Raw genomic sequence first — 22,892 nt, forward strand, 5'->3', positions numbered from 1 at the left:
ATTTAATACTGAATGAAGTAATACAGTCTGGGTTACTCACAGATTCCCTCACAACTTCATAGAAAGCTGAACTCATTTGAAATGAGAATGTTTGGATTCAGCTAACAGGTTCTGGATCTGATCATTTGTAACCAATTTCCACTGAAATTAATTGAGGTTTGGGAGCAAGAATCCCATATGGAAAATTTAAGGCTGGCCTAGTTTTGAATGGAGTGTAAACTTACAGAAAGAAGCTATTTCAGTGCTCACTAGATATGGGACCAAATAAGTACTGTTTATGTTAGCATCAGTCCACCAGAGTAGAAGGTTTTGAGTCTGCAGTGTGATGTGAGACACACTTAACTGACTGTGACAGTCAGCTTTGTCATCACAGTGACCTGGACACAGATACGCCTTTTCATGCTCTATCCATCCTGGCCCCTTTCGCTGCCTCTGGAGAGCTTTTGAACTTGGACTTGACCTCTCTCGAATTTATGCTTTCTCTAAATGTAAAGCACTGTTTTTTTTTTTTCCACAGTTTTAGCTTGAGTGAGAAGCCCAAACCCTACTTAGACTAAGGAGAAGGTACTGAGGCCTTAGAAATTCAATGATTGTTTTTGACTTTTTTTTTCTTTTGTTTTTATGAGATTGAGTTAAACACCTCAAAGTGTCACATAATGGCTCTAGAGATAGGAAGAATCTTTTTTTTTTTTTTTTTTGTAATGTGAAAAGCCCACAGGTTCTTTTGTGGACATCCAGTATGGAGAAACGCTCTCAAAAACCACCTTTTTCTTCTTGATAACTTTAGAAGAGACAGCATTCAGAAAAGCTGACCTGAGTCAGCCTCAGAAACAACCTCAATGGCCATATTCTCTGTTTACTACATACACATACATATTTGTTGAAATGGGAAATCCTTTATAGCAACCAAATGTATTTAAAGGTCATTGCCTCTCAAATTCCACAACAAAGAATTTCTCACTAGGAGAACAAGAAAAGTTCTCGAGTGAGAAACAATGAGAAATAATCATTATGACATCACGGAGAAAGTGGTAAAAGGATGCTGAGGAACAGAGAAGATGTCTGAAATTCTGAACACAATGGTGAGCAGAGAAACATCCGTAAACATCAGTATCAGACACCAATGATGTTCAAGGCATTTCTGCCATTAAATACCCTAGTCACTTGAGCTTATAGGCTCAATAAGAAATCCCCACCAATATTAGCCAAGGAGAAATGGAATTTACTCACTTAAGGGACTCAGACTATCTGTTTTGTCCTAGGCATTATGGGAATAGAAGAAGGCAACGTCCCTAGCCTGAACAAACACTACATGCTGCGGGTGGGGGCTGGGAGGACAGAATGTAGTACAGTTTACACAACTCTGATCTGAAACCCGACCTGAACAATGAAAAACTTCTTTTCCTTCTACAACAAAGATTTCATGAAAACAGTTACTATTTAATTAAAAATTTGGGAGGACACTATATTTCAAGATACAAAGATTAAAGCATATTCTCCTTTGAGATCCAACTCACCATACATAATTCTGAAATTTGATTCAGTTTCTTCCAACAATTGTAGAATATATAGACAATGTTCTGTTTGGATATTTGACATAAAATATTTAGGGCAATAAAGTCTGTATTTATAAGACTTCATATATAGTATTCTGCAAGTACCAACATTGTATTTCTCATGATAAAACAAACACACACACCAACAACACTGCCTACCTTGCACTGTCAGAGTGGCTGACGCTTCAGCTTTCCCAACCATATTTTCTGCAACACAAGTGTATGATCCCATGTCACCAGCCATCACCTTCCGAATTTTCAAAGTATGATCATCTCGGATTTCATATCTGATGACATAATAAAAGAAAGCAAAGTCATGCGGTTTTCTTCTTGGATAACACCATTACAGTTAGGCCGCTATATCTAGGAATCAAGTCACACGCAGCCATCCCTCCAAGCAAATAGAAACAAAGTGTAAAACATGGCTTTCTTGCAAATGAATTCATTTTCTAAAAGAACAACTGTCATTGATTTCCTCTAGCTACTGTGCTCAAATTAAAGCTAAATAGCATGGGACCACTCATTAAGTCACAGATATTAGGGTTTTATACATTTTAACCTTTTAAATTCTAACAAGAAGGTTATGACCCAGTAGATACTATTGTATAGATGGGAAAACTGAGGCATTAGACGATAAAAAGGCCACTTGGCCTTGCCGCTCAAATGCTTAGTAGTAACACTGGCGCTGAAACCAGGCATGCCATCCAGTAGATCAGTTCTCTTTCAACTTATCTCCATTCAGGAGCCTTAGCTTCATTCGTCTCCTAGATCAAAACCAAAACTTGCCTCTCCTCTTTTAAGACCTCAGCAATAGCGTGGCCTCTGTCCTGAACAGAGCAGCATCTATTGTTAGGGTATATTCCTGAACATTAACCCTGTCCATCCTAACCTTTTGGGGCCCAGTGATGCCAGGCAATGTGAGCTGCAACTCTTTACTACATGAATCCTCTCATCATTTGGTCACAGTATCTCCAGTCTGACATCACATGATTGCTTGCTTACCAAACACTGTGTGCATGAGCTATGCTAAACTTTCCCACCACATCTATACCTATGCTGCAATAGTCCTTTCTCTCCTTTCTTCATATGTATAATAATATAATATACAATACAATGTAATATAATAATATATGCATATATGTATATGGGGTATATGCACATATATGTACATACATATTTCTTTTTCTTAAGATTTATTTATTATGTATACAACATTCTGCCTCCATGTATGCTGACGCACCAGAAGAGGGAGGCACATCTCACTACAGACGGTTGTGACCCACCATGTGATCGCTGGGAATTGAACTCACGACCTGAGGAAGAATAGCCAGTCCTCTTAACTACTGAGCCATCTCTCCAGCCCCCATACATGCATATTTCTATATATATTTAAGCCCTTGCGTATGGTTCATTTTCCTTTGAGGAGTTTCTCTTAGTTTCTACCTATCTATGTGAAAAAAGAGCTTGACAATGTTGTTGGGTATCTCTTCATGCCTGTATTCCTTCTTAAGTTCCTTAAACATAGACTGTTCACCCTTACAATGCTACAATGCGACTCTTAGTGAAGACCCACTGCTGATGATTGAATGAGTACCTGAGAGACAACAATGTGGTAACAATACCAGACTGTTACTACATTACTGTGGCATCAGCAGTGCTCCCTGATTCTTAGAGCTCTCTTCCTCTCCTAGTTAAGGACTGGACAGACATCAAGAAATCCTGACTTCTATGCTGTACGAATTCCTACCTCCAGTAGCCTTTAAGTTAACCATCTACTTGGGCGTGGCCTCTTATACTATACATGCTGATGAAAAGCACATGTCTGTTCCCTTTCCCCGCTGCTGGATTCAGTTCCTGTTCCCCGAATGAGCAGAGGACTGTGATCTGTGAGTCTACCACTAAATAAATAACCATCTATTGTACTCAATTCTGAGCTAGTGTGGGATTTCTTCTTAAGCATCCTTCTTCACTTCTAGCCATTCCCAGTTACACTCCACTGAGTAAAAAGGAAGTCCACTTTTTATTTATTTATTTATTAAAGATTTCTGTCTCTTCCCAGCCACCGCCTCCCATTTCCCTCCCCCTCCCCCAACCAAGTCTCCTTCCCTCATCAGCCCAAAGAGCAATCAGGGTTCCCTGCCCTGTGGGAAGTCCAAGGACCACCCATCTCCATCCAGGTCTAGGAAGGTGAGCATCCAAACTGCCTAGGCTCCCACAAAGCCAGTACGTGCAGTAGGATCAAAAACCCATTGCCATTGTTCTTGAGTTCTCAGTAGTCCTCATTGTTCAGCGAGTCCGGTTTTATCCCAGGCTTTTTCAGACCCAGGCCAGCTGGCTTTGGTGAGTTCCTGATAGAAAATCCCCATTGTCTCAGTGTGTGGGCACACCCCTCGCAGTCCTGAGTTCCTTGCTCATGCTCTCTCTCCTTCTGCTCCTGATTTGGACCTTGAGATTTCTGTCCAGTGCTCCAATGTGGGTCTCTGTCTCTGTCTCCTTTCATCGCCTGATGAAGGTTAATATTCAGGAGGATGCCTATATGTTTTTCTTTGTGTTCTCCTTCTTATTTAGCTTCTCTAGGATCAAGCAGTGTGGCGGTTTCTCAGGAAATTCGGGATCAACCTACCCCTGGACCCAGCAATACCACTCTTGGGAATATACCCAAGAGAGGCCTTATCATACAACAAAAGTATATGCTCTACAATGTTCATAGCAGCATTGTTTGTAATAGCCAGAACCTGGAAACAACCTAGATGCCCTTCAATGGAAGAATGGATGAAGAAAGTATGGAATATATACATATTAGAGTACTACTCAGCAGTAAAAAACAAGGACTTCTTCAATTTTGCATGCAAATGGATGGAAATAGAAAACACTATCCTGAGTGAGGTAAGCCAGACCCAAAAAGAGGAACATGGGATGTACTCACTCATATTTGGTTTCTAGCCATAAACAAAGGACATTGAGCCTATAATTAGTGATCCTAGGAAAGTCTACTTTTTAATTAGCTCACAGTTACATGTTTACTGCTGTGCCCTTTTCCCTTTCCCACACACTCCTTTGCAAAAAGTTGCATTACATTTGGCTGAGCAGAAGAGAAATCTGTTTAAGGAACACTGTAGGTACAAGCTATGGTCACAGAACCACGCTTCTGAAAACCTCAGGAACAAGATTTTAATGATCTCCAGGCTCCATCCTGACCTTCGCCACAGACTCAAGATGTTCTTGTGATATAAATACACCATGATAAGTATATTATAAATCAGTGATACTATGAATTCAAGAGTCGTTTGATATACTTGATTTTCCATATCCTAACTTTGCAACACAGTATACCACAGAGTACTGTTTTTTTTGTTTGTTTGTTTGTTTGTTTGTTTCTCCCCTGATCATGGGAACTGGGGCTCATTGCTACAGTCCTGGATGGCTGCATCTCATACTGTATGCCCTGGGAAAGGTTATAATCTGAAGTATGGGTTTTCACCAGTTTCTTGAAGTAAAAGCTGAAAGTGATCTTATCAGAAGTAAGGACAATGACACAGACTAAAGACACATGTGGCCTGATTCAAAAGGGAAATTTCAAACCGATGCATCACATTGCTAAAGCCCGAGATGTACCTGGATTTGGGCAGCTCTCCATCATCTTTCCTCCATCGAACTGTAGGCACGGGGTCTCCTCGGGCCTCACATTTAAATTCTGCACTGTCATCCACAGTGACTGCCAAATTACTGGGTCTCTTCACAAACGACGGTCTCTCTAGAAGATGAATGAATTGAAAAACACTTAGAACGTTCAGTAAGGACAGATTTCCATTTATTCCGCACAGCTGCCCACTTCTGTAGGCCTTTCACGGTGTTTAGGATTTATGCTAATCTCATATCTTTGGCTGTTTTATCTCAAGCTGCTTTGTGGAATCCTTCTCACCCCTCCTCTTTCCTGCAAATACTGGCTCACTGGTCTTTCTTTCTCCCATATACTTTGATTAAAGTTGATTTTTCTCCTTTTTATAAGCAAAATGATAATGATGCATATGTTCTCCTGGAATGAGATGAAATTAGATAATACACTCACCTAAAACGGTCAGCTCTGCAACTTCACTTTCACGTTCCCCTACCATGTTGGTACCAACACAGACGTACTTGCCAGCATCGCTCTTGCGGGTATAAGTGATCATGAGCTTTCCTCCTCGTATCTTCAAAAAAACCAAAACCATCAAAATGAATCTTACTAAAATGTTTTTAACTGATAACATAGTGGAAAACCTCATAAATAAAAATTACTTTCTAACCAAATAAATCAAACCATAATTAAGCAAAACAGCTGTTGTGTACAATTTGCTATATTTATTAGCAGTATCCCCAAACAAACTTAATTTCAAATACACAAGATAAAAGAAGAAAAACTTTATTTACATATATATCTGGCAAAGTCCCGCTACTCAAGCTAAATGTTAATTTATATTTTAAATCAGCTAAAATCTTTCACATTTTATCTAGATATCAATAACAACAGAAGGCTTACAAATTTATGGAAACTGCATAACTGACTACTGAATGAAAACGGGTTAAGGAAGAAAGTAAAGACTTTTTGACATTGAATGATAACGAATACCAACAGAGCAAAACTTATGGGACGTGTGAAGGTTGTCCTAAGAGGCAAGTTCATAGCACTGAGTGCCTACATATAAAAGGGGGAGAGATCTCATAAAAATAACTTAACAGCATATTGGAGAGTTATAGAACAAAAAGAAGAAATCACACTCAGAAGGAATAGGCGCAAAGAAATAATTAAACTTAGCTGAAATCAATAAAAGAGAAAGAAAAAAATCAATGAAAGAAAGAGTTGGTTCTTGGAAAAACTCAGTAAGATTGACAAACCCTTATTCAAATTAACAAAAAGGCAGCAAGAGAGAGAGACAGAGACAGACAGAGAATACCCAAATTAACAAAATCAGAAAATAAAAAATGAGGACATAACAGAAGATACCAAGAAAATTCAGAGAATCATAGAGACATGCTTTAAAAATCTATACTTCACCAAATTGAAAAACCTAAAAGAAATGGATAATTGTCTATATTCATATCACTTATAAAAGTTAAATCAAACTCAGGTAAGCAATTTAAACAGAATTATAACCCCTACTGAAATAGAAGCAGTTATTAACGTGCCCCCCACCCAAACAACATGGCCAAAAATGTTTAATGCATATATGAAATAGGATGGTGAGGGATAGAATATGAGAGAGACAGCTAAAGTTAAGGGTCATCTTATGATTACTAGAGAAATCTAATACATACTCTCCTAAATATATACATATATGAATCTTCCTAAAATACAAACATATATGAAAGTGATATAAATGAAATTATCAAATAAGGGAGATTGAGAGATAGAGCCCGAAATGGACATCTCTTATCACTAAATGAAGCTTCCAGTACTTTGAATGGGTTACAATTAAAAGTTGTTAGCCAAAGGATTCCCATGGGCATCCCCAACCCAGGCTGTTGCCAAGAGTATAGGTTGGTCTCCACAAACCAGATTCAAGGCCCTATTCCTGAAGACCACACCTACCCAACATTGGACATGGATAAGTTGAGCTGGTGACTACACAGAGCCTTCACACCTACGTTCCAGTGTCTTTGGCACAGCAAGGTCCTCTGTGAGCTACCAGGAAGAAATGTAAACACAAATCCAGCTACAAAGCTGCCTATCATAATATCCTGACTGCAAGTTATGCTAGTCAATAATAGCACAAAGTTCACAGGAGTAACTGACATATGTACAGATATATGCATAGTCACACAATTTCACAAAAGTAGGATCTTTTAACATATGCTCTGAAACCTGCATTTTTAACTAAATGAGATTGTGTTTTTCCATTTCAGTTGTTTAACAAACCATTCACAAACAGATATTCAGTATCAATTTGGTTATAGGGCTTTACTACAAAATACTCTCAAATTATTCCCTTGTGGAAAAACATTTCAACATTTTCATGATTCCCTTTAAGAATCAGCTTCCATATTACCACTCTTGCATTATGGCTCAAAAAAGAAAAAAGAAGAAAAGGGGAAAAAAAGGAAAGAAAAAGAACAACAAACTACAAAATTCAATAATAGAACCAAATGAAAGGCAAACCCAACTTTAGTTCCTAATAATGTTTATAGTTCATAATGCTAAGTACTTTGTTTTCTGTATAGTGTGTATGCTTGTATGTGTACATATATGCAGCATGTTCTTTTATATATATTTATTTATTTATTATGTATACAATGCTCTGTCTGTGTGTGTGCCTGCAGGCCAGAAGAGGGCACCAGATCTCATTACAGATGGTTGTGAGCCACCATGTGGTTGCTGGGAATTGAACTCAGGACCTTTGGAAAAGCAGGCAATGCTCTTAACCGCTGAGTCATCTCTCCAGCCCCCAGCATGTTCTTTACTATCACCACGCTATGAAAACAATAAGGCAAATTTTATAATTTCTTTACTTTTCAGGAAAGGGAACAGAGGTCCAGAAAAGCAAAACCTTCCTCCTACCTGTTTCTACTCTGCCAATCAAGGTATTTCTTAACTATATTTCTAAAAGCAGAGCATCTTGACTGTGAACTATGAGGTAAAGGAGCCTCTACTTGCTCTTGAGGGCCTTAGAGCCTGAGAAAATGTCCAAGAAAAAGTAGTATTTTTGTGAGATAAAAGGAACTTGTCTAGTAAGCAAGTAGAAACAGGCCTGATATTTTTGGCAGAGTCTGTCTCTTTGACTTTGTGGGGGGCACTGTGGACAGAAAATATACAATTTTAACTCATTATCATAATTACTACTTAATAAATTTGTATTTAATAAACTTGAGTCCTTGAGAGTGAGAACCAGCAGGACATCATAAAATGACGATCCTCCTAAGAAGATATACTGTACCCTTTATTATGTGCTTCTGTTGAAATACTTGCACAAGCAAGGCTAAAAGCTGAGGGAGCAGATTCATTTCTCCAAAAAGGAAAACAAAACCCTCCCTCACTGAAATGAAGGCTCTGAGGTGTACTCTGTGTGTCGTGCTGTTGAGTCTGTCGCTGTGGACAACATATGGGGACATAAGGAAGCTCTTATGCCCAAGAGTCTAACTTGAACTGACCTTGCATACTTAGAAAGGGAGTTCATTTAGGAAGACATAACACAAACAATATTAGATTGATAACAGAAAAACAGAGGAAGCCAACAAATGCCTTCAGCATTCCTTTTGATCAGAAAGTCAATAAGTCAGTGTGCTTATCTACAACAAATAGAAAACCTTGAGACTAACTTTAAAATGCAGATAATGTAGGAAAACGAGAGCTCAACGATGATAACATATAAGTAATTTCCAAACTCAGAGATTTATTGCTACAGCTTTCATACCATGTAGTGTTTATTTACTTTTACAATTTTTAAATACTTGGGAATGTAGCATCTTAAATCAACTTGAGTTTGTACACACGGGACAGCAATTAACATTATGCATTACAGCCTGCTGTTATTCTATTTTGAAAGATTACATACAAATGGAGAAGGAGGGGAAATTAAGTAACAAAAATTATGGGGGAGATGCTGGGAACGTCTCAGCCATGGAATAATTCCAACTGTGAGAGCATGGGAGGGAACAGTCACTGAGGTGAAAGCTGGAAGAGACGAGAGAATTTCTGCTATACGCCTTATGTACGTAAGTCCAACCACAGTAAGTTCGTTTTTCCTGGAACATAGTTTACAATTTAGTAAAACAGGAGACCTGCTTTTGTTGAGATATAGTGATGTCTCAGTACTGAGTATTAATAGACAAACCATTCCTATCTTATAAACATGTACTTTAAAGACATGTTTTTTTTTAAAAAAAAAAATAGCAATAAATTAAAGGTAAGTAGATTTAAGCCTTTCTAGGTTGCCATCACTTCCTCCCAAATGATGAATTTTAGTGGGGACAATCATCCTGCTGGCTCACTGGGGACTGCTGTAGTATCCAGAGACTGACTTGGTGGACAGAAGCAGTGGCAAGGAGCCACATCAGTGGTAACTGGAGGGGACAGGCCAAAGGCGTTGTTAACGCTCCTAGCTCCTGGAGCACTCAGTCATTCTCCACCACAGAGAATTACTCATTCCAAAATGCTAATGTTGCTGAAATTAAGAAGCCTCGCCCTAATTTCCTAGCTGTGAGCAAAGGATAAATACCAGATTAAAACAAGGAGAGGAAACAGGACACAAAATGAGGTGATAGCAGAACTATTTATTCCACTTTTAAAAATTCTGAGGTTTCACAGATGGCTATACAAACCTCTCCAATATATAACCGTCCATCCCCAGCAATCTACTGTTATGACTGCATTAAAAAAATAAATGTATCTTCTTGTTTTGTTTTTGAGATAGGGTCTCATTATGTAGCCCGGGCCTGGAATTCACTATCCAGACCAGAATAGACTAGCACTCAGAGAGATCTGCCTGCCTCTGCCTCCCAAGAACACTTGGTCAACAATGCATTTTCTACTGGCTAGAAAGAAAGTCTAAAGTTCTCGAAATAGACTATGCATAGATGAAAATATCGCTTGGAGTAAAGACGGAAAATGTTAAGAAGGGCCCAGCAATGAAATAGAACAATGCAAGAGTGAAAAAAAAAATGGAAAAACAATACAAACTTCCATTTTCACAAGTTAAGTTGATGTTGATATTATAGCAGTGGCTACATTGAGATGGAGCTATGGGAAAGTCACAATTCTATTCTCTTTGACCACATGAACGGAAACTACAGCATTTTCAATAGAAAGGGAGACAAATCTGTACAGTACTGTCACTTTGATCAAATCAACATACCAGAAGTCACTTCTATCATCCGTCTTCATTTTGTGTTGTCACATCTTAACACTCTAAGTGTATACTGAGTTCCTACATGGAACACTATGTTGTCCTTTCCAACATTTTGGAAAAATGACATTTCCTCTCTTTCTAAACAGAGAGGAAAAACATGTCCAACACCCACAAAACACAATAAATGTGAACAGAGCACTATTTAAAACAAGCTCAGATATGCTTCTTGGCAGGTCTCTTCCTACAGCTGGATTTGACAGCCAAATTGTAAACCTATCAAAAACTAGTTTGTATAATGAACAGACACAATGTTAAACAGTGAACTGCACCCGAGAGACTTCAATTAACATAATCCTGGGGAGGGTGCAGCCGAATTTGCTAAGCTCTCAGACAATATACTGGCATCCCGCCTCTGTCAAAAACCCAAGGCAGGGTCGAAAGTCCTCCTTACCATGCACCTTAGCAGTCCACAGCAGCAACCACATTAGACACCCCATTTCCATAAGCCCTAGACAGTGCTTTGGGGTCGGGGGCTAGGATATGTACATACTTAATGAAATCAAAGCAAAAAGAGAGGTCCTGGAGGCCCGTTTCCTTTGCAGGAAGGAGACAGAAGGGGAAGAGAAGAGGTGTTAAAATTTTTTAAAATCTCAAATCTCTTTAAACTTGATATTTTTCTTTGGAATAGCCCCCAAGTTATAAAAGGTGGTGTTTGAAAGATATTAAGATAAGGAAACCCTCCATGTGGTCGATACATATTATATTAATACACAAGGAGCTTGCTCTAAGAGAAACTAGACATGATTGTTTTCCTTGGGGGAGGGATCGGCTCCAAGCACTTAATGATTTCTATGGAACAGGAGGAAATCTCTTTTTCTAACTCCTTTATCTTCGTGGAATTGTCTCTGTTGAGTGACAATATAGACTATGTCACACTTAAGAGCTGTTTTCTCCGCCAAAAGCAAAGACAATAGTTTTATGCCTTTATGGAAACACAATCACAGTAAGCATTTTTATTTCTAGCATTAAAGGGGGAAGAAATGCTAATAATCTCTGCATTCATAGGAACATGTTTCTAAGAGCGGAAGGAAGGGAGGGAAAAAAGGAGGGAGGGAGAAAATTAAAGAAGATATTTTGGTCTGCCTATTCTATGGGTAGACAGTTGAACCCGCAGTCAGTTTTTTTCCAATCAGAAATAAAGATGAACTCAACATGAACTCCTCGCTACGCCTTCATTTTCTACCCTAAAGCAAGTCAGATGATTTGCAGTGTCTGTTACAAAGGATTTCTTTTTATTTTTAAAGACATCAGCTCCTCAACATTCTCCATACACCTCTCAGTTAACTGCCTAAGCCAACTGGGGCTAATTAACTAGTTTGGCTACGCAAAAATCTTCTCTGCTTTTAATTACATTAACTTAATGTGACTTGAATTCAACAGACCAAAAACCGAAACCACTAATTATATTAAGGGCTTCAAAGTTGATTTCAAATTGCTAACCAGCAAACTGTCCTATAATTTATTCCAATTTCTTTAATAGATTTGAGTTCAAAACACTGTGTCCTTTAGAAATACCATCTAAGAAACAGATTTGAACAAAGGAAGAAAATACTGTGATAGAATGTGAACACAGAAAGGTATTTGAAACAATACATACAAGATGCACAGAAATCCCCTGACATCATTGAGAATTTGTGCAGTGCTTCATTTTCACAGATTTGGAGAAGACCAAAAGCTTGGAAATACTCAATGAATGTCAAAGTTTTGCTAAGTGTGATCAGCACAGAAAGGAGAATTCTCTTATGTACCTGGGCTTAGAGGTGATTTTTTCTTATAAAAAGTGTCTTTCTCATGGAATTATTTTTAGGTTATAATGAAAAGTAGTTGAGAAGTTTTGGATGTCAGTATCATTCTTCAATGATTCCCCACTAACTGCTTGAGCAGGATATCCCTACAGGATGAGCTGTCAATTCTGCTTAGATCCTTTAATCATAGACTTGAAACAAATTGTTGTAAGAGACAGAGATATCCACCATGTCACCTCTCATGACAATGAGATTCAGGTAACTGTTGAAGGAGCTGCGGGTTGCATTCCTGCCGCCCTGCTCCCAGCCGTCTGGCTAGCTTATGCTCTGAAATAACAACACACAAACTGTATTCTTTTAAACACTGCTTGGCCAATTATATCTAGCCTCTTCTCGGATAACTCTCGCACCTGGACTAGCCCATTTCTAATAATGTGTGTAGCACCCCAAGGTGCGCTTACTGGGAAGATTCTAGCCTACGTCCATCATGGGTCGGAGTTTTATCACGTCTGCTCCAGAGAGGAGAGCTATCGAGTCTGAGCTCACTTCCTCTTCCTCCCAGCATTCTGTTCTGCTTACTCCACCCACCTAAAGGCTGGCCTATCAAATGGGCCAAGGCAGTTTCTTTATTAGCCAATGACCTTCCTTCATCAGGTAACCAAGATGGCCGGCCATTTATTTATTCACAGTCCTGAGACACCTTGGAGATATTTATAGGACATTTGTGTGTTTGATTTTGTTTTTGGAGGCAAAGTTTCTCTGTGAAATAGTCCTGGCTGTCCTGTAACTTGCTCTGTAGAACAAGCTGGTCTCGAACTCACAAGGATCCACCTGCTTCTGCTTTTCAAGTGCTGGTATCAACGGCGTATGCCCGACTTAATAAATATTTTTCAATGTATTTGTTGTTTTCTTTTGTGAGTATATGAGGCACATAGATACATATGGAGGACAGAGAAATCGCATGCATGGTTGAAGATGGGTGCTCATCTTGGAAGCAGTTGTTTTATCCTGTTGAGGCATCTTCCTGCTTTGCAGAAACAGACTCAAAAGACTACCCAAGACTTTTTTCAAACAAGAACACATGAAGAAGAGTTACACCCACTGCAGCTCCTGCCCCACCAAGCATCTCTTCTCTAAAAAAAATAGCATCAAATCAATCACAGAAACAATAATACAATATAAATTAAAAATACTTTGTTTTAACATGGAAAATAGAAAAGAGGAAAAAAGAATTATGTCTTTTAGTGGGTGCATATAAGTAATTTTAAGCGTTAATATTGGCCAGCTCAGAGGAAAGCATTCTTATCATCTAGCTCAAACTAGTGCATTTGTTAAAGACAATGCTAGGAGCATTGGCTCTATCCAATCACAGTCTGATAATCAAGCTAGTGAGTGTCAGGGCAGCCTAGGCAACACATGTAGACCTTACCTGAAAACAATAATAAAAAATATAATAGTAATCTTAGGTCACCGCATACTAGAAAAAAGTAATGGTAGCATAATTCTACTGCACAAATGAGAAAGGACTGGAAAAGTATTCCAAAATGTTTCATAGAAATAAAACAATTAGAATTAACTGAAGACAATTTAGGCAATTCTGCTTCCATAGAATATCAAAGAACATAAAAATAGTTCTTTTGTGGCCATTTTTCTTATTCAGATCCTGCGTTGAACTGTTCAAGAAAATCAGTTTAAATCAGGATGACAAAAATCTCTTTATTAATTATTATTTAATGTTTTATATAGGCAATTTATACTTCTGAATATACACACTAATTACTACCTTTCTCTTTGAAGCTTAGAATTAAGAGTTATTATCAAAAATCTTATTTTTTTCCCAGATAATTCAAGAATTATCAATTGTCAACTCAAAAGCATTGAAAGAACTACTGCCACAATTCCATCAATTTCCCTTGGATATAAGATACACTTCAAGAATTAATTTGTATATAGTCTACTTACGTGGGCTAACAAACAAGACTTTTAATGCTATTTGTGCCGATGGCAGAAGGATCTCAGGAAGATCTCAAATGTCAAGTGTTTAGATTACCAGCAATACTAAGCTAGAGCCAGCCACATCACAGTCCTTGAACTAGCAAAGTTAACTTACTTTCTAGTTTTCAGAAAACTATTGACATCAGATTCATAAAAAAACAACAACAACAGCAACAAAAACCCTTTCCTTTCTCCCTGTGGCTATTTCAATCTGGGACATAAGAGCCTGACACAGGAATCAGAGGAGAGAACTGAGGAGGAGGAGAATGGGGGACTGGGAGATGAATTGTTGAAAATATTTCCCACTGAGGCTTTCTGACTAAGAGAAACTCCAGTTCCATGTGGCGGAGAAAGGGATCGTTGATAAAACTGTGGTATACTCCTGACCAGACACAAAAGGGAACAGCTGTGCCCTGAGTATTATCAAAGAAAGATAATGAATGAAGAATACTAATATCAATCATACTTTATTTTGCTGTAGGGTATTAAAAAAAATCAAACCAGCCAGATTTTAAACTCATCATAAAAAAAAGTATTCAACTTGATAGTGCCAACTATTCATCTTTATTTTACTAATTCATTGGCTTTGTCTCTTTCATTTTTCACAGCCTATTTAAAGTGTAAATAGTACTCCTGGGAATTGCACACACATACAAAATAAACTTTCATACCCAAAGACCTGGCAACAGCATATACATCGCACAGAAAATATGAGAACAAACTGGAAGCAATCACATCATCTTTTTATATTTAATCTCCTGACATAAGAAGGATAGTGTTCCAAGGGTGGGGGGAGGGGAGAGAACATAACTTGTAAGTCTTCAGATTATTCTCTTCAGAGAAATAATTTAGGGAAAGCGGGTAATTAAGATCTTTTCACTGGTGTCCTATATTTGCCCAAGCTACAGACATACAAGAGCACATGATCCAATTTCATTTGTTTGCTGGTACACTTTACAACGCCGTTTGAAAACCAACATGATTTCAGCCAGGAGTTTAAACACACTTGATCGTCGGAAAGAAGCAACAAGAGACTCATGCAGAAAAAGCAATTATCCCAGTGGGAGCACGTGGCTCTCCACACAGCTTGGGGGACTGCCAGCTGAGAACACAGGCCAGGGAGAATTCTGTCTAGGACTGTGGCAGCTGCTGTGCTAAGCGACTTCCGGCTCCTACTAAACTTCCCGGCTTCCTCCTAGCAGTTTAGAAATTGGTAACGGGCTACTTGGCAGCAGCAGAAGTGCACCTATGATAATTTGATGACAGACTTTAACTAGCCTAGCTAATTGCAGGCAAGGGGGAGGCACCCTGCGGAGACACCGTTAAGTAGAGGAGAGGAGAGAGGATGATTTTCCTTGTGAGGGATAAATTATCTTCCGACATAGTGCAAGTATACCCCCAGAGAACCTATTCATGAAGCTTTATTTTAACAAGGGAAAAAAAGTAGAAACATGGGCTTCTTAATGCCTACCTAGTTTGCTTGCTTAAGTGGGGCCCAAAGACGAAATGAAGACTTGAATTTGGCATTTTCTCTTGCAAACCCATTTTCTTGGGCCACCGCACTATGGAATCCAGAGCAATCAAGGGAGAAAGTCCGCTCTAATTTACAATATTCCAAACTTCAGCCAGCAACTGCAGACTGCGGGCAAAATGGAAAGCACTTTGACCCAGCATAGGCTTTTAGCTGATTTCCAAGGTGTCTGATTCTCAAGCCACTTAGACTAGACCCCCAAAGTGAATCCTGCAAAACGTAAGCAATTTAAAGAGTGGTTTTTGTCATAAAGTAGCCTTTGCTAGTTGTCCCCTAAAAGCAAGGGAGCCGATAGGCTTTTACCTCTATGAAAATTCTAGGCAGATTATATGGTAGTGTTGGGCTTGGATATGAAAAATTAATTTAGCCCACAGCTATTAAACTTAATGTATTATTTCCTTCACAGGTCTCATGCAACAATGTCCTGCTGTTTTAAAGGGAAAAACAAAGTCTTATGGGCAATTTTCACTCTCCCACAAAACCAGGTTTGCTGTTTATCACCTCAGCCAGCCATCTGGCTGTAATTCTGAATTTACATGTAGTCACTGCTAAGACAGCCTGAAATAAAAGTCTACAGAGGAATTATGACTACGCTCTAGAAATAAAGATGACAAATGTTCATAGTATTTGAGAAGAGAAAAGCTCATTTTCAAACGCTTGGCTCTTTTGAGTTACAAGGACACCGGCTGAAAATACTTCCCCAACAGTCAATCCGTGTTTTTCTCTCTCTGCCTTCCAAGGGTTCCTTGTTCTCCACACTGCGAGGATTTCCTTCATCGCCAAATACTTTGCTGAGATAATGCCTTTTCCAGAGACCCGGTGTCATTTGTAACATTACCCTGGAAATTTAAATTCACTTACATTCTGAACACAGAAGCCCAGGGCAGAGACAATCACCGTGGAGTACAGCACGAATTCTTGGACATGGCAACACAGTGACCAGGTTTACTTTACAGAAAGAGATTTTTTCATTTGTGAATATAAAAGAGCACCAGGAGTCTCTAATATTACTACCTCAGACTCTTTACAAGTGTAAACATGTTTGTTAAAGCTGCCGGTTGAGGTAAAGTCTCATCTATCGCTGGTGGCGTTTTTCATCTCAGAATATCAAAGTGGAACAAGAGAAACTTGCAAGTAAGCAGCTTAGTTAACTAATTCATTCATCAGAAGACTGAGCCCATTAGACTACAAGTATGAATTCAAAACCCAAACAGCCAATTTCTCACTTCTCTTGTCCTGAACACGATACTATGCTAGAATGTATCTCCTTAATTTGACAGTTCTGTACACCTCAATAACGGAGGCACACATCACTAGAAGACAAATCACTCCTATATCTCTCAATGTTATGTACATTAATACACACACACATCTAAATGCATATTCATATGAAATGTGATCGTTTATTTACCCACGTGGGGGGCTGTAATCATTTTGGAACACAAAGATTGCAGGAGAGTTCAAAATCAGCCTTCAGCTTAAACATTAGCCAAGTACACCTCTTGAGAAGCACTGATGAACTCATGATTCCTAAGGAGTGAAAATAAGTGCTTCCCATAAACTTCTATTTCTATAATGATCTATGAAAACAAAACAAGACAAAATTACTTATTTAAAAATCATTCGGGTTTTCATCAAAGGCATATTCTTGCAATCATATGCAGTTCAGTTCCATGGCCAACACAAAAACACACTGAAGAAAAATGCATTGCAAAGCATCAAGGGAGGATAAATCGCTATAATGGATCTGATGGTTGCGCCTAACCTCAGTCCAGCCAGTCAATGGGTGCTACAATTGCTCTTGACCTATGTCTAAATTATACTGTTCGAACTTAGAGTTGGAAATCAGGATTTTGTGCATCCTAGGTTGCTTCCAGAAAAAAAAGGTTACCAGGAGCTTTGGCATCACCAAGTGTTGTGCCAGGAGTCAGTGGGAAGATGGAAAAGCAAACTACAATGAGAGGTAAGTGCAATTTTACCATCACTTTGCTTGTCTCCCACACATGACACACAATCTGGGATGACCAGGACTTCGTCCTAACTTCAGCATTTAAAAAACACAGCATGTATGTAGAAAACATATTACTTGCATTTTCCTCCCCACAGAAATGGGATGTATACACTTCTAGTGAAGCCAGCAGCCATCTCTTCAGATAATGCTTAGTATTCTAGAGCGTGGGTTTGTAACAGATTCTTCTACCGTCGAAGACAAATTCAAATCCTACTCACTTTCCCAAACAAATGAATGTAAATTCTCTGATGTTTATCTAAAGATTTTAAATGAGTTAACTGCCCTGCTCACTGCCCAAAAAAAAAAAAAATATGACAAAAACATGAGATTTGAAAAAAAAAAATCCACTGTCTTATGTGTAATATATGTTTTAATGGTTTTGTAGGCAAGGAAGTACATGAAATTTTCTTCATCAAGTCTGTAGCAAGTTTAATCAATATTGAAATTATTTCATATAGCAACCTGTGTGGTCCAATGTTCATCTGAATTACAGTGTCTTAACACCTGTGGTATAGCCCACTGATGCACGCATTATCTTTAATTTTATAACCTACTTCACCATGAAGTAGGTTATAAAATTACACATTCTATTATTTTTTGATAAAGCAACTAACATTCAGGAAATGTAAAAAAATTAGTTTCACGTAGTTCCATCAGTGCCCCGGATCTCATTCTGCACACAAACCAAGCAAAGTTTCCATAGTGGGCTTTCTTTTGGATAGAGATGATGAACTTATATTTTCTTGGCTTCCCATACAACAAGGTACAAATCTACAGTCTCATTCAAAGGTATGGATATAAAAGACTGAATGAACCAAGAAATGCGGTCTGAGGGCTTTGCCGGTACGTTAGACTCAGTTCCTCCTTTCAGCGGAGGTCAGTTTTAAACCTGCCCAAGTAGGAAAGCCAGCTCAAAGGCCCTTAACCCATCTAGTTGTCATCAGGATAAATGTGCAGGCATAGCACATATATATGCCTGTGCATGGCTCTCTTGCTTCCAGCTAAGTGTGAGTTTATCATTACAGCACAGTTAGAGTTGGGCGGAATACTGCTACCCTGCTGCAGTGGCAATGGGCTAATCCCGTACGATCTTTGCAAGCATGGTGCAGGGTACGGTAGAGTGGTCAGATGTGTCTGGCTGAGAGAAGAATGGCACCAGGAAGGTGAAAAGGAACATAAGCAATAACGGATTCCTTTATCCACTCAAGGAGATGAACGTCCATTCTTTTCAACCAGTTCTATATAAATTGGGCTCAACTGCTCTTGAGAATTTTCCCATGCAAGTGGATTTTAACCTGAGCCTGTGTCTAACACGGTCAGCCTTCTAAGCTTCATAAGCACCTACAGTTCTTACGATTTAAGAAGAGAAATCCTGTACCATCTGGTAGTAATTCTGTTAATGTACACCAGATTATTTTACAAGTGTATGATTTATCACATTATCAAATTCTTTGGTTTTAAGGAAATAAAAGCTGAAGAGGTCAGACGTTACCAATCACTATTGACTTTAAGCAAGTGGCCCTTTAAACAAAGAAAAAGCATAAATAGCATTAAGGGACCTCAGCCTAGGCATCAAAATCGAAATTATTCTTAAGAGAGAATCTTTCCATAAAAGTGGTGGTGTGGACATCATGGAGAAATAAAGTTAACTTTGGCCAAGCATAAATAATGAAAAGGAAATCCCAGACCCTTTAAAAGGTTCAGATGAAAAGTAATTTAAACCTGAATGGCTTCAAATGTTTCTTTGATTTCTGCATTTGGAACCTCTTTTAAAAAGAAAGAAGGCCTTGTACAATCAGTGAACTTTGGAATGTTCTACTTTAAAGGGGAAGGTTACAATTCATTTTGTTTGAGGTAAACAGAAAGAAACAAAATGCCGCCTGGCCATCATGCGCAATCACAGATAAGTGACAGGCAAAGCAAACGGCCTAAACACAAAGGCTTTACCCACCCCATGCTGATAGCAATGAACTCTTCCAATTCCAAGATAAGATTTATAGGCAATGCTTTCAAGTAAATACGAAGCTACAATCTTTTTAAAAGAGACATTTCATTGTAGATTAATAGAACATTGAAAATAAAATAAACGGGTCAGAACACCATCCTTGAACCCACAAAAGATTGTGTCTTTAATTTGGCAAGTGACTTCGACCTATAATTAAACAAAATGCTCCCAGACTCCGGCGGAATTCCACTAGTCCACGGCCATGTGGAGAGACTTCAGGGGGCTGATCGGGTATATGGAAGTGCTGAGTGAGACCTGGAAGAACTGAAATTGTAGGGCATGCACACAGTGGTCACAGAAAACGGGAGGGCAACTGCATTTGTGCCTCTGCTTTCTGGGTTAGCAGAGCAGGGTGACCACAAATTCCTGCCACACGAATGCCCGCGGGCTACCTGGGTCCATTCTGTACAGCTGCCATATTTGGGGTAGATGCAGCTCTCCTCCCTGATCACTTGAACTAGGAAGTCTCACTTTTGCAGGAAGACCAGAAGAATTTCTGGAAGCCTTTCTCCTTTGATCCACTCTGACAGGAGGATTAAGAATGCTAATTCGAGGCACATGGTGGCTAGATTAGGGCAGCTCAGTGAGGCAGGCCTCTGTGTTGTCTAACATGCTGGATACAACATTTGGGTGGGCCTGGCTTTTTCAGAAAAAAAAATAGTAATAGTAAAAATTGTTTTAGAGGAGACCAATTTGGAAAAACCAAATAACCAGAAGTGCAGAATGTTCTCAAGGGATTTAATAGAATATTAAAATCAAAACAGGATAAAATATCAGTGTGGCACCATTTCCAAACTGAATGTATATATAGGCTGAGCACATATGTGAGGTCATTTTTATGCACACGGAAGTCTAACCCATTACTCAGAGTGCCCATGAGAACTACATAACATTACCCAAATTGCTAAAGATTACTTGTTAACCCAGAAATCCACTGTCTGGCAATCTGAGTCTGCCCTTTTACCTCCACATCTGAACACAGTTGCATGGTCTCAGTGGTGCTTGAGCAAGCTCATGTTGATCTGTAGGGATTTTCCAAGGAATGATGTCTTAAATGATCGGGACAAAAATGGGCAGACAGACTATACAATATCAAGTCCACTGATATTATACGTCATATAAGATGTAACATTGATATAACTTATGAACTGATGGAACAGGATTTGCTACGGTTTCACAAATATTTGTTTATTTTTTAATCATCTAAATGTTTTATTCTATAAGTTGCTTTAATTTATCAAGTTAAACTCTGCCGCTCTCTCACCATTCACAAGTTCTCACTCTCTCCTACTGATCTTAAAGACACAATTGCTGATGGCCTTGAACTGCTGATTTTCCTACCTCTACTTCCCAGCACTGGGATTTCAGGCATGAGCCACCATACCTTGCTCATATGGTACTTGAGATCAAACCCATGGCCACCTACGTGCTAGGGAAGCAATCTATCCTATAAGCTACCTACCTCCCCAGCCCCTCACCACTCATTAGTACAAATTGAACAGGAACTGCAAATCAAGGCAATCTGCTATATAATTACTTACCATGAGTGTTATCATCCATCCTAAAGTCTTGCAACTCCCTTATTTTTATCCTCATTCATTCTATACCTTTTGCTTCTTCCTCTGTCTTCCTTTCCCTCTTCCCTAGCCTCCCTTCTTCCTCCTTTGTCACCCTTCTCCTTCCCTCCTCTTAGCTTCCCATTTATCTTTCCTCTCCTCTCTGCTCCCCTCCCCTCTCCTCACCACCTTCCTCTCCTCTTCTCACAATCAAGGAACTAATCTACAGCCATATGTGTGTCATGTAAGTACAATATCAGTGAATTATAGCCCCAGTCAAAGCACACTGGGCGCACTAGTATAATTTGATTCACAAAGAGATCACAGTAAATAGGTAGGGAAAAAATAGTATTATTTAGGTTAGTACAAAAAACTATTGTGGTTTTGAACTGTAAATTTTAAATCACTGCAACTAGGTTCAAACACATCTTTATTAATCAAATAGGAACCACTATAATCAATACATTTTTATAATGGAGAAATAATTAATCCCATAAAGCTGTCAATAAGAGTTAACCATTTTACTAGCTCCTACCAAAAGACAGACACAGGAACACAGGCATTCACTCCAGATGCATCATATAGAAGGGGCAATACATATGAATGAGAATTTACAGCAAATCTAAGGAGAATGCTTGATACAGGGGACAAGACCTGAAAAAGAAATCTAATGTATACATTTCAGGTAGGATTTGATAGAAGGCTCCTCTGAAGAAACTGCATCAGAGATTTGAGAGCTCAGCAGTTATAGAACGTACAGCATCAACCTCATGACCAGGGTTCAAGTTACAACCCAAATGAAAGCACACGTAATGGTTCGATTCTCCAGTCTTGGTATTTCCGTGGTAAGAGTGGGCAGAACTGTTGCCGGCCTATATGTGTGCAATGAAGAGTAACGTGAGCACCGCCCACACAAGGAGAAGGTGAGAAGCAAAATTGAAGTCTTCTAACTTCCACATGTGCACTATGGCATGTGTGTCACTACCTAAAACAAACAAAAAAACTGTGTGTGTGTGTGTGTGTGTGTGCACTAGACCCGCACACAGAGAAACAAAACTAAATTAAAAACGTTAAATTGGAATGTGAAATTTTAGTTTAAAGCGAAGAAGAGACTGCAGAGGTCAGAACATACAATAGCAGAAGAAAAGAATTCATAAATCAATAAAAACTTAGTAATCAAAATTTTCAATAAGAACAGTGACCAAATTGTCATTAGACTATCTTACTACCATCTGACCTAAAATGGCTATTCTTGGTTGTCAACGTGACTGTATCTGGAATGAACTATAATGCAGAAATAGAGGGCACACTTGTGATCTGGATCTTAAGGCAAGAAGACAACATGCCTTTGACACAAGTCTTTAATGCAGACCAAGAGGCTGGAAGGCAACACCTTTAATCTGGTCCATGCTTTCATTGCGAGGCTATATAAGGACAATTGAAGAAGGAAGGGTTTGCTCTCTGCCTGCTTGCCCTCGCCTTGTGAGAGCATCCAAAAGACCAGCTGAGACAGCCAGCCTCGGGGGACTGAGCAACTACTAGATTCTTGGGCTTTCCATTCACAACTAGCCACTGTTGGACTGCAGCCTGTAAGTCCTTCCAATAAATTCC

At 38.9% G+C, this 22,892-nt stretch overlaps 1 protein-coding gene across 12 annotated transcripts in view; it reads right to left on the reverse strand.

Annotated features, from left to right (window-relative positions):
- Robo1 (roundabout guidance receptor 1) overlaps positions 1 to 22,892 on the reverse strand; it is a 1,008,058-nt gene that overhangs the window by 107,705 nt on the left and 877,461 nt on the right. For all 12 annotated transcript variants that reach the window (XM_026786907.1, XM_026786925.1, XM_026786911.1 and 9 more), the window contains 3 exons: positions 5,626 to 5,746; positions 5,172 to 5,310; positions 1,716 to 1,843 (listed from right to left, as the gene is read on the reverse strand). In XM_026786907.1, the coding sequence (XP_026642708.1) occupies positions 1,716 to 1,843; positions 5,172 to 5,310; positions 5,626 to 5,746 (388 nt within the window). The remainder of the gene's footprint in view (positions 1 to 1,715; positions 1,844 to 5,171; positions 5,311 to 5,625; positions 5,747 to 22,892) is intronic.

Source organism: Microtus ochrogaster, chromosome 2, assembly GCF_000317375.1.
Source record: "Microtus ochrogaster isolate Prairie Vole_2 chromosome 2, MicOch1.0, whole genome shotgun sequence".
Lineage (NCBI taxonomy): Eukaryota > Metazoa > Chordata > Mammalia > Rodentia > Cricetidae > Microtus > Microtus ochrogaster.